Source organism: Canis aureus, chromosome 33 (assembly GCF_053574225.1).
Source record: "Canis aureus isolate CA01 chromosome 33, VMU_Caureus_v.1.0, whole genome shotgun sequence".
NCBI classification, from domain to species: Eukaryota; Metazoa; Chordata; class Mammalia; order Carnivora; family Canidae; genus Canis; species Canis aureus.
The window spans coordinates 34,055,926-34,068,249 of NC_135643.1; the positions used below are offsets into that span (position 1 = coordinate 34,055,926).

Sequence of the window (12,324 nt, forward strand, 5' to 3'; positions counted from 1 at the left end):
TCTATATTATATGTCAGGCAATATTCTATGTGCTTTCACCAACATGGTCTCATTTAATATGATAACCAAACCTGAGAATTAGTTCCTATACTCTCATTTGATGAGGAGACTCAACAGGATGAAGTAACCTACACCAAAGGTTTCACCATAGGTGAAAACTGGCATTTAGACCCAGGTCTTCAACTCTATGCCTACTGTTCTTTCTACATTGCACACTGCTTCTCAAATATCTTCCACTTAACATCGCTGCTTTCTGTGAACATGATAAAGTTTAAAATTACACTTGAACAATTGTTAAAATGTTACCAATCTAAATATTTATGTCCACCTAACTTTATGAAATATAGTATCAAATCTCAGTTGATCAGCAATGGTGATGCAGATGTTGACAATTTTTAAATTGTAACATTCCTTTAAAATTTTAAGCCACAGTACTAATCATTGAAAAATATGGAAACTCCTAAAATTTAGAATAAACTCATGTACGTCACCCATAAAGCACTTAACATATTTTTGAATATCTTCTCATTAAGACCTTTTCACTTGATTCAGTACAATCATTGAAGAAATATTTATTGAGTGTCTGCTTATCAACATTCACTATTTGTGGGATAGTTTAAAGTCCAGCATGAAGATAATAACCAAGATGATCAAGGTTTTATATATAATTATCATGGCCATTTTCCCATGAGGAAATGAGGCATATAAAACTTAAGTTATGTGTCTGATGTCTTACAGGATTCTTCCTTTTATCCTATTGATTAAATCAATAGGATATGTTTTTTCAAAAAAACAAACTATGTTGTAAGAAGTTTACAGTTTAGGGGCATCTGAGTAGCTCAATCAGTTAAGCGTCTGACTCTTTCAGCTCAGGTCATGATCTCAGGTTTGTGATGTCGAGCCCCACTTTGGGCTCTCTGCTCAGTGTGGAATCTGCTTGAGATTCTCTCTCCCTCTTCCCCTCCCCTGCTCTCTCTCTCTCTTTCTCTCTCTCTTAGATAAATAAAATAAATTTTTTTAAAAAGCAGAAGTTTGTACGTTTTGGAATTGAGAGGAAATAGGTACATAAATCATTACAAATATTATAAAAACATAAAGAGGAGAGCTGTAGGGACAGAGAAGATTGCAGTTGACTCTGCCTGGTGTGAGGTAAGAAAGTGGTCAGAGAAAGATTGGAGATGAAGGTAGTAGAGGGTCTGGAGAGATGCAATGAAGAGAATAAGTGATATTCTAGTAAGAGAAACCTGCTTATACGGAAACAGGGAAGTTGAGGGCATAGCCCTTGTGGGAAAGTACAAGTACCTTGGCGGTGACAATCCAGAAAAGATATAAATCGGAACGTGTTAGGAGATTGCACCAGAACCTTATCAGAAGCCATATGTTGAAGGTTCTAATATAGAAATGCTTAGGGATTTCTTTATAGAATGGGACTTTAGCCTACAGGTCAAGGCAGTTGCTAAAAGATTATGACCAAGGGAGTGATATGATTTCAACTGTGTTGAAATTTCACCAGGTCCTAGTGTTCGAGGCAGATGCTGCAGGCAATACAATCACTTGGAGGGGGGGAGGGGGTGTGTGTGACTGAAATAGCGGTCATAGAGCATATAAAATTCCAATTCCCATGAAGCCAAGAGCAACATCTTAATTCAAAACTATTTATTGAGTACCTGCTGAATGGTAGTCCCTAGGGTGAACTGATATTCAAATTTGAATGAGAGGTGTTAATGATATTCAATAAAATTTTAACGCTATTGTTGATTGAAGGATTTGAAGTAATTAATCACTGGCCTTTTCATTACCCTATTTTCATTTATTCTCATTTAGTATGTTATACTCTTAATGTCATTGTTTAAAGATGCATTTGCTTTCAGTAGTCACAAGCTTATAGAGTTCATTCAGATTCTTCCAAGCACAAGGACAATAACACAATCTCCAAGTACAGAAATTGAAAAAAAAAAAAAAAAGCCCCAATAACCTTCCTGAACATCTCAGAACTAACAATATCATGTGAAAAAAAAAAAATCTGTGTATAGAAATTAAAACATACGGGATTTAATTTCAACTCTTTTCACTGATCAATTGAAATTGGAAAAGAGATAGGACTGTATCACAGAAAACTTTTAAGAAGAACAAACAGTTCCTTTAAAGTTTGTATATGGTTGAAAATTATGGAGCCGTAGCTCTAAATTTAAAAGAATTTTTACTTAAAAGCTATGAAAATCTTTAAAAATTTTTGAACTGTTTTCACAAATTTCCTCAATTTAAGGTTGGTAATACAAATAATATCCTTATTCCATAGTGAAACCACGGAGTCTTAGATTAAACTACTTATTCAGGATAACACAGTCAGGAATTTGTTCACTGAATCAACACTGAATCAATTTATAGTGAGATTTTCCTCACTATAAATTCTATGCTATTCTGCTCTATCACATTGCCTGTCAGAGGGACATACATAATCATTCATCTATTCATTCATTCATTCGTTCATTCTTCACAAGTATACTTACTGCCTATTAGTACGAAACACTGTGAGATTCATGGGAGATTATAAATCAGAGTCTGCTCTGAGGACTGGCAAGGGAGGTATGAGGGCCAGTGACAGCTATGAATGACGTGGAAATCATGCGTAGTAAGACAGTAATAGAAAGAATTATGAAAGGTCATCACTGGAATAAATTCTTTCTGGATAAGGAATCATGGAAAGCTGTACAGGATGGATAGCATTTTAGGTGAGTCTGAGCAGCTAGCATTTGGGCAAAGAGAGATAGGGCATGAATTCCAAGGAGTGGAAACTGTATGGGCAAAAGGAGGAAGAAAGTGAAGTGTGGAATGTGTTCAAGAAACAATGAATCATCCTTTTTGCAGGAGGGGAGTGTGAAGGTTGAGAGGAGAAAACACAGCTAAAAACTTTTTTACAGACTGGACAAAGGTGCTTACACTTTTCATATTGGGCAGAATGAGGGGATGAAAACACCAGTGGTCTTTTTGAAGCCACACAAATTCAGGTTTAAATACAGGCTCTGCTGCTTACAAGCTGTGTGATCAATTTAGATATTTCTCTATAACTTTTATATATGGTCCATGGAAGGAAGACATTTATTAAACATCTCATAAATATTTTCCAAAATAATAAAAATATTTCACCTCAATGAAGGTGCGAAGATCAAATGACAGGATGTTTGAAAAGTGAATGGCACAATAAGTGTCAGTAAACAATTTCTTTTCCCATTCTGTGGTAGTCAGTGGCGAACCAGGGAGCATGTTTACTAAGGCTGGTGATGTAATGAGAGTCATGTCTGAGTAAAGCAAATATGCTGGGCAAATTAGAAGACAGAAGGAGTAAATGATTAGAGGTAAAAAGTCTTTTTTTTGCCATTGAGCACACAGGGGAATGATGGTCTCAAAGAGGTAACACTACCGGGATTATCTACTATCTAGAAGGATAAAAGAACATTGCAACATATTCTAATTATATCAAAGTGAAATACAGAAAAAGATTACAGTGGAATTAATTCTGGAATATTGCTGTGAGACAAAATCTGAATGAAACCAAACTTTTAAATAAAAGAGGCTTTCATACTGAGCTCATATTAGAAGCAGGGGCTCTGAGTCTTTTGCTTCTACCACCTTTGATCTCTGGGAGAGGTCATTTGGATGAAACAAAATGTTCTCAACTCTCCACACCTGGATAAATTTCCAGCTTTCAGAACAGCCACTCAGGAAACTCATCCAGGATTACCTGAATAGAGGTTCATTTCAAAGGGAATCTTTTTTAAAAGACTCATTTAAAATTAGGGACTTTGATCACAAGAGTGTGCCAATAGCTTACTTGACCATGATTCTACTGTCAGAAAAACCCATGAGGTCAAACAGGAATAGGCAGCTATTTGTTGAATGGTCTCCTCAACAGAGCTGTTCTTTTTGAAATGGATATGTGAGGCTTTAAAGCCATCCTCTCCATTTGTTGTTATATTCATTTCCCAAAGCTAAAGTGAGCCTTGGAAAAAAATTGTTTCTTCTAAACTTCTAACCATAAACATTTCTCTAGATGTTTATGCATTAACTAAATATTTACAAATGCAATAAGTGAACTCTTAGCAACTGATATTTATTGTGTACTCTCAGTGTATAGAACACTACTTAAAATCAGGCTTTGGATAAAAGAAGTGGATGGAAGAGAAAGCATGCATGACGATGTTATGTTTACGATAGAAGTGGAGGGGAAATGTGTATATGTACCCACATGCCTATGAAATGGAATAGTCAAATCCTAATCCCCTTAGTGTCCTTGAATCTTTCTCTGTGAGAGTGGCTAAAAGAATTCAATTACTTTTTCAGAGTTTTCAACACTAAAATAATTGTTAATTGATAATTTCATATCCAGAAAAAATAGTTTGTAAACTCCTAAAAGACATGTTTCCCTGCCTGTACAGCCCATTGCAGGATACAGACAAGGCCTATATGGATCCTCTCTTCCTGGACCAAATGAGGTCCCAGGGCTCCTGACAGTATGCCTGACTGTACACAGTATGGCTGCAGTAGTTGGTGATGAAGGGTCAGGAGCTCAGTCAATTTCCAGAATGAGACCATAATTAAAACTGAACACATCATTTCCTTGGAGATCATCTGGAAAAAACTTGTACCATGCCTTTCAACGCCACTTATGTTTTCGCTCTAACTTCAATCTTCCCAATGTATCTTCTTTCATTCAGGTTCTAATCTCCATATATCTCTGTACATCTCTACTCTACATCAACCCCTCTCTGCTACTAACTCCCTAACCCTTGCCAAGAAGACTTTTGTTACTGAAAATCTGTCATTGGCAAAATTTACTATGACCTCCTCTCTTTCTTGGACTTTCTTCCCACCTTCTTGTTTTAGTTGATTGCTGGGCATCCCTGATATCCTCTCAATTTGGGGCTGTTCTTTTACCCCTACCCCATTATCACAGAGCCTGAAGCACGGATGAGTGTCCTCCTAGTTCTTCACTTGCACTTTTGGCATTTTTGGCTCTTGTCTTTTTTAAAAGCCTAACTCTTTTGAAAAGCAAAGTAGCAGACTATAGACTATTTCTTCTGTTTTACTCCCTTACCCACCCACTTCCAAACCCTGCCCCTTACCTCCCAGTCATAAATGATTCCACCACTTGGTTCACCATCCTCTTCAATACTGCTTCTCCCATTGTTGTTAATGATTTTAATGTACACTGAAGTGATCTAACACCTTGCCCTTCTAAAATGTTGCCTTCCTCATTTCTGAAGATGTTTTCTTCTATTTCACCTTAGCATCCATTCCCCTGTAATTGCCCAAAACTGTACCACTCACACAATTTTGATTCTAAGCACGCACTTCTCCAACTACCATTATCTATCTAGCATTCCAAGTTTATTATAGTGTCCTCACTTCAACCCCAGCCAGATAGTCAATTCATTGACCCTGATAATTTCTTAGAGAACATAAACCTCTTATTGTCTTCCCCTTTTCCTTGACAATTTAGAGTCCATGGTTCTATTTAATTCATTTGGCAAAGCCCCAAATCTAGTTGAATCTACCTCTTCAATGATGCTTCTTCTGCACAGCACCTGGCCATGGCACAAGAAAAACAAACAAATTATGACTTGTCTCTGTTTAAATTTATGACCACAAATCTCAAGTGGGCTCAGTTGAATGCCCTGTTTTTGTATAGCATTTCTCTACTTAATTCACTTTCTCATTCTCCTGGAGGAATATTTTCTATTTCTGTATTTAAACCTCCAGATCTTTATTCTCAGCTAATGACCTCATTTGTTATTTCACTTTGAAAGTAGAATAATTCAAAAAAGAACTACTCCATACTCCAAAACCGAATCTTCCAACTTATTTGCATTTGTACATCCATATTTTCCCTTCTTTTATATTAAAATGAATGAACTATTAAAGAAGAGCTAAGGCAATTTTGAAGGAGAACAAGTACGAGAACTTACATTCCAGATATCAATATTATAAAACTAATAGTTAAGAATGTATTATTGGCACAAGGATAGACAAAGAGACTAATGGAACAGAACAGAGTCCAGAAATAGACCCAAACATCTACATTTTTCTGATTTATGAAAAAGTGACACTACAGTGTAGATAGAGTATGGTCTTTTTAATAAATAGTGTGGGCCAAATGGAGGTACACATGGAAAAAAAATAATCTTGAACCCTGACATATCATAAGAGAAAATTAATTTCAGATGAATTATAGATCTAAATATAAAAATAAAACAATAAAACATTTAGGAAAAAAAGACCACTGTCATGATCTTGATTTAGTCAAAGATATCTTAAGTAGGACAGAAGAAGAAAAAGATAATTATTTTGACTACAATAAAATTAAAACCTTCTGCTCATCAAAAAACACTATTAAGAGTGAAAAAGTAAGCCACAGAATGGAAGAAGACATCTGCAGTACAAATATCTGACAAAGAAACAGAACATATAAATAATTACCACAAATCAACAAGGAAGAACAATCACCTAATGAGAAAATAGGCAAAGACTTAAATAAATATCTCTTAAAAGGGAAAATTCAAGTAGTCATAAAAATACAAAAAGATACTCAACTTCATTAGTCATCAGAGACATGCAAATTTAATCCATGATAGTATACCAGGGCATAACAACCAGAATGAGCAAATTGAAGAAGAAAATATCAAATGTTGACAAAGATGTGAAACAAATACAACTCTCCATACACTGCTAAGAGTGTGTGTTGATAAGAGTGTAAACTGGTGGAATCACTTTGGGAAACTGTTGGGCAGCAGCTACAGCAAATGAAAACACACTTTCCCATAACCCAGCAATCAAAGTTCTTGATGGTTATCCAAGAGAAACATATACATATGTTCATCAACAAGCACATACAAATACATTCATGGCAGCAGTATTCATAATGGCCCAACACTTGAAACTACCCTAATGTCTGTCAACGGTAGAATGGATAAATTAATTGTATTATATTTATACAGAAGAACACTGGTCAGTAATGAGGATGAATGAATTATATCTACAGGCAATAACATGGAAAAGTTGTACAAACATGTTAAGAGAAAGAAGTCAGACATGAAAGAGTACATTTTCTATAATTCCATTAAAATACGGTTCAAAAAAAGCCAAAAATTAACCTGAGGTGTTAGAAGTTGGGAGAGTGATTACCCTCAGCAAGAAGCAGGGGTTGTTTTAACACAAATGAATTTATCAAATATCCTGTTACAAATACACATTTGAGTTACCTTTGCTTTATAAAGGTATTTCAAGGAGATCAACATGGTATTTCAAGGGGATCCCTGGGTGGCTCAGAGGTTGAGCGTCTGCCTTCCACCCAAGGGCGTGATCCTGGAGTCCCCGGATTGTGTCCCACATCAGGCTCCCTGGATGGAGCCTGCTTCTCCCTTTGCCTATGTGTCTGCCTCTCTCTCTTTGGGTCTCTCATGAATAAATAAATGAAATATTTTTTTTAAAAAAAGCATGATATTTCAGGTAGAAAAATCAATAACAAAATAGTCAAAAACTAAAATTATTGCAAAAATATAAATGCAGTTCAGATTGCCAATTTTTCCTACTTTAAAGTCTGCATAAAATGCATGTCTAAATTTGCAAAACCTTTTTCTTTTTTTAAGATTTATTTATTTGAGAGAGAGAGTGTGTGTGGGAGATGGGGAAGAGAGAGAGAGAGAGAATCCTCAAGGAGAGAGAGAGAGAGAGAGAGAGAGAGAATCCTCAAGCAGACTCTACACTGAGTGCAGAGCCCAATGCCTGGCTCAATTTTATGACCCTGAGATCATGACCAGAGTGGAAATCAAAAGTCGGATGAAACGCTCAACTGACTCAGTCACACAGGCACCCCTAAATTTTGGAAAACTTTTAGTTCTCTTCCAGAAGCCTTTACTATATTCTCTTTTAATAAGAAATGATGTCATTTACCCATGTCTTTATTTGTTAAAACTGTGAAAAACAAAACAAAAAGTGAGAAAAATTACTTTGAAATGAATCAAACATAGGCAGCCACTTGCTCAGTCTACCTTTTTATCACCACGCCAACTTTGAACACATAGGATGCAACCCCTGCATTTACTACCTCTCTTGAAATTTTTCGCTATAACTATATAAAATGAAGATAACAACAGCAGTTATCTCTTACAGTGTTATAAAGATGAAATGAGATAAAAATGTATTATCCTGGAATAGTGGCTGCTAGCACTTAATAATAATACCCTTAATTTGTATTAATGTTAACATCAGAAATGAGGTGTTTGTTAAATCACTATTGATTTCTGGGCTCACCCCCAGACCTGCTAAAGCTGAATTGCTAGTTTGGCCTGGAAATCTGCATTTTAACTAGGCTTTTGAGTGATTATTTTTGTAGACTTGAATTTGAAGGCCACTATTCAGAGATTAAGGCTTACCTCTTGTTCCTCAGAGCTCCAATACAGGGATCTGCATACAGTAAATGCTTGCTGACAGTGTGATATTCAGCATTGCCAGACGTGTATGATAATAAATTATTAGAGAAATCTGGAATTTGTTACACATTTGTGCAGTATAAAGGAATAGGTTTTTACATTTTGACTCCAGCAAAATATAAAAGGAGGCTTGTTTTGTTAATAGCACTAAAAATTGCTTCAGTTTTAATCCACTTAACTTTCTTTATAAACATGAAAACATTTGAATCCTTTCATATTTTACATAATAAGTCAGGTTTTTATTGCTTTTTGTTTTTGTTTTGTTTTGTTTTGTTTTAGTTTAGAAGATCCAGAGAGTATACACATGTGCTCATGGAGAGGACAAATGACCAAAATCCCTGGCTCTGCACAATTAATATTAGGTCCACAACTAGGCTCCTATAACTACTTTCTTTTTTATATTTGTGTTCATCTAAAGGAAAGTTCAGTCTAAAAAGAGAACTGCGGGATCCCTGGGTGGCGCAGCGGTTTAGCGCCTGCCTTTGGCCCAGGGCGCGATCCTGGAGACCCGGGATCGAATCCCACGTTGGGCTCCCAGTGCATGGAGCCTGCTTCTCCCTCTGCCTGTGTCTCTGCCTCTCTCTCTCTCACTGTGTGCCTATCATAAATAAATAAAAATTAAAAAAAAAAAAGAGAACTGCACTGAAAATGTCTTCAACTGTTTAGTCAAATAAGAATTTAAATCAAATTATAGCATCTATTTTAACTTTCTGTCTATAAAAGTTACACAATTTGTTGCACGAATAGAAAATTTTAATAGGAGAATAAATCTTTTCATTAGATGTCTGATTGCATTGAAAGAACAAGAGGGTCAAGGTTTGACAAAAGAGAAAAATTATCTACACTGTGATGAGCATACCATAATGTACAGAGTTGTTGCATCAATATGTTGTATGTCTAAAACAAATGCAATATTGTATATCATCTTCGATTAAAAGAGACAAAAGTTAGGAATTACTTCTAACTTCATTTTCTGTTTCACGTCGTTAAGTAAACAAAGATTAAAAGATAAAACCTAGACATTTTATTAGTGCAAAAATAATGTTTAGGAACTAAATGTTCAGAGACTAAAGCCTTAAAGCATATACCCTACTGTGAGAGATAAATTCATATAATTCACGTACATATTTACAGCTACCATTGGCTGTCCCAGTAAATCTAAACTTTCTCAACTAGTTGAAGAGGTTCAGTGAGCTTTTATGACACATTTATTTCATAAGCCAAAATAAGAGTGGTTGGGATTAGACATGAACAACTTGACCTGCAGGCCACCAGATGGACTTATTTTCCAGCCAAAAATCCACTCTTTCATGAATATCAAATGCCCTTGACTTTCTGATGCCACAAATAACCTTTAAAATGATTCTGAAGTACACGGAGACTTTTTTTTTTTTAATCTTTCTTCCTCAAGAAAGGAAAGGACAGGATTTTTTTCTTTTCCTTTCTGGCAGTGATGCTAAGTTCTGACAGTTTGCTAAGCAATGGAAATCATGCCGTAAGCAAAAGTCTCTCTAAGACAGAGATTCTTACAAAATAATCTTTATTTTTCCAATGGATACTGGCTACTTTTATAGGATCCAATTCCAAGAACAACTTCACTGAAGCAGAGTTCTCTGAGACTGAAATCACAGGACATATATGCTGAACCACTAAGGCTTCTCTTCTACCTGTGTCCAGTGGTAGCTTGACCTCCAGACCTCCCAGTCTATCTCTGTTCCACAGGCTAACTTTGGACGTTCAAATCAGCAACAGTGACCTATATTCTAATAGGATAGAATTAGAATATGAAAATGAGCGAATGCCTTAAGTGACAGGTTAGCTATATAGCAAGGCAACAATATTAAAAATGCTTTCCTTAAGCACCCAAATAACCCGATTTTTCTCAGAGTTAAACAGAAAATTCACAGACGTGAGGAATGGCAGAAAACTTTAGATGAAATTTGAATCCTGTTGAACATTTATCATTGAATTTCCTTGCACTTGAGAACTGCCTTGGTAATCAATCACACAAGGCCCTCTTCACTGATCCAGTTAGATAAAATTACCTATCAAAGACCCAGAGAGAGTCATTTGTAGGCAGATTTTACATTGCTTTCCCTCTGTTTCTTTGGCCCCTTTTACGTCCGCGAAGACCTAAGACTTTGATGACTCAATTCTAGATTTAAGAACAAACCAAGAGTTGCACACCTTTCTTATCAACGATGGTGTTTGTGAATTGTATTGTGACGCCTGAAACAAATCTGAGCATGCTCAAAAGCCAAAATAGATTTGGAAAAGGAGACCCCTTCTGGAGACATCTGGTTGGTAGGTGAGACTTTACAAGTCCAGATCTCATTCGAAAACGTGGAGGGCAGGCACTTCACAGCGGGCTCCTGAGAATAAGCAAAATGCTACTAGACCAGAGAGGAGACGTTCAAGATCATGAAGAGGGCATCCCATTTAATACTCACCACAGCTCAATACCCACATTTCATTCATCCACTCGTTTCCCATATTGTCTGTCACTCCTTTCAATTAGGAGCTGGGTCTCAATTAAATGCTTAACATTTCTCCAAGGAACAAATATAGGAAGTGGTAACACTTACTTTCCAGTAATAAACTGACTCCTGGACGGTGTGCAAATAGGCTGGACATAGTAGTTCTCCAGTTTAACTCCTTCGGCCGCGAGCTTGTCCAGGGTGGGCGTCTTTATCTCAGAGCCGTGGTAACCCACATCTCTAAATCCCTGATCATCCGCTAGGATGAAAATGAGATGGGGCTGGGAGGTGGCAGTTGTGCTGGGCTCCGGGATCTCTCCAGACTGAGCTCGCAAGGGCCCTTCCTCCTCTTCCTCCAAGCCCTGGCCCCAGGACAGGTAACCGTAGGTGAGGAGGCTGAGGACCCAGACGGCTGCCAGCGCCCCCATCGCTAGCATCCTTCCCGGCCCGACCCAGGCTGGCGGCGGAGGCGCAGGCCCCGCAGGGGCCCCGGGGGCCATTCACTGGGGTCGCGGCTGAGGCTCCACGCGCAGAACCACGCGCAGACCCGCGCGCCGCCGCCGCCGCCGCCGCACACATGCACGCGGGAGGGGGGGAGCGAACGGGCGGCGGCTGCCTCCACCCGGAAAGGCGTCCTGCGCTCCAGCTCGCGGCGGTCAGCACGTGCAACAGCCTGCGCCTTCCACGAGCGCCGAGACGTCGGAAAAACAGTCGCTCTTCTCCGCCAAAGTTCACTTCCTCCTCCTCGCTCCCCTGAGCAGCTTGCACGCGCACGCACACCCAAAAGTGAATGCCAACACCCCAAAGTTCTCGGGAGAAAAGTCTAGTAAGGAATTGGGAATCCCCGAGGGGGTGGGGGTGGGGGCTGTTGTGGCCGGAGCGCCCTGGAGGTTGGGGACGGGGCGGCCGGGGGCGCGCGCGCGCGGGTCGGGGCGCTCCGGGGGCCCCTCGCCGGGAAAGCTCCGCGAGGCCGAGCCGCCGCGCCCCGCTCGCACCCCGGCAGACACCCCGCGGCCCGCGGCGGACCGACTTCCTGACCACTTTCCTCCACTTTTCCGGGGCTCTCTACTTCTCCCGCTCCTCTCCAAGGCGTCGGCCAATCTCCCCGACACCGGGCGGCGAAGTGAGGGGGGACCCAAACCAGCGCGGTCCCCTACTTCTCTCCACGGCAACCACCCCTGTGCGGCGGGAGCGCCGGGTCCTCCGGGCCGCGGGAGCGCGTGGGGGGCGGAGCGCGGCCCGGCCTGGTGGCCGCTCCCCGCCGCGCCCCCTCGGCCCCCGCGGAGCCGGCGGACGCTCGGGCGCGCGGTGCCGGCGACCGAGCTTGGTTTTGGCCCCGGCCGTTCCTTGCCGCCGCC

At 39.5% G+C, this 12,324-nt stretch overlaps 1 protein-coding gene across 1 annotated transcript in view; it reads right to left on the reverse strand.

Annotated features, from left to right (window-relative positions):
• ARSJ (arylsulfatase family member J) overlaps window positions 1-11,467 on the reverse strand; it is a 91,816-nt gene extending 80,349 nt beyond the window's left edge. The window contains exon 1 of the mRNA XM_077882432.1: window positions 11,075-11,467. Coding sequence (XP_077738558.1) covers window positions 11,075-11,466 — 392 coding nt within the window. The 5' untranslated portion in view covers window position 11,467. The remainder of the gene's footprint in view (window positions 1-11,074) is intronic.
• Window positions 11,468-12,324: the final 857 nt, after the last annotated feature.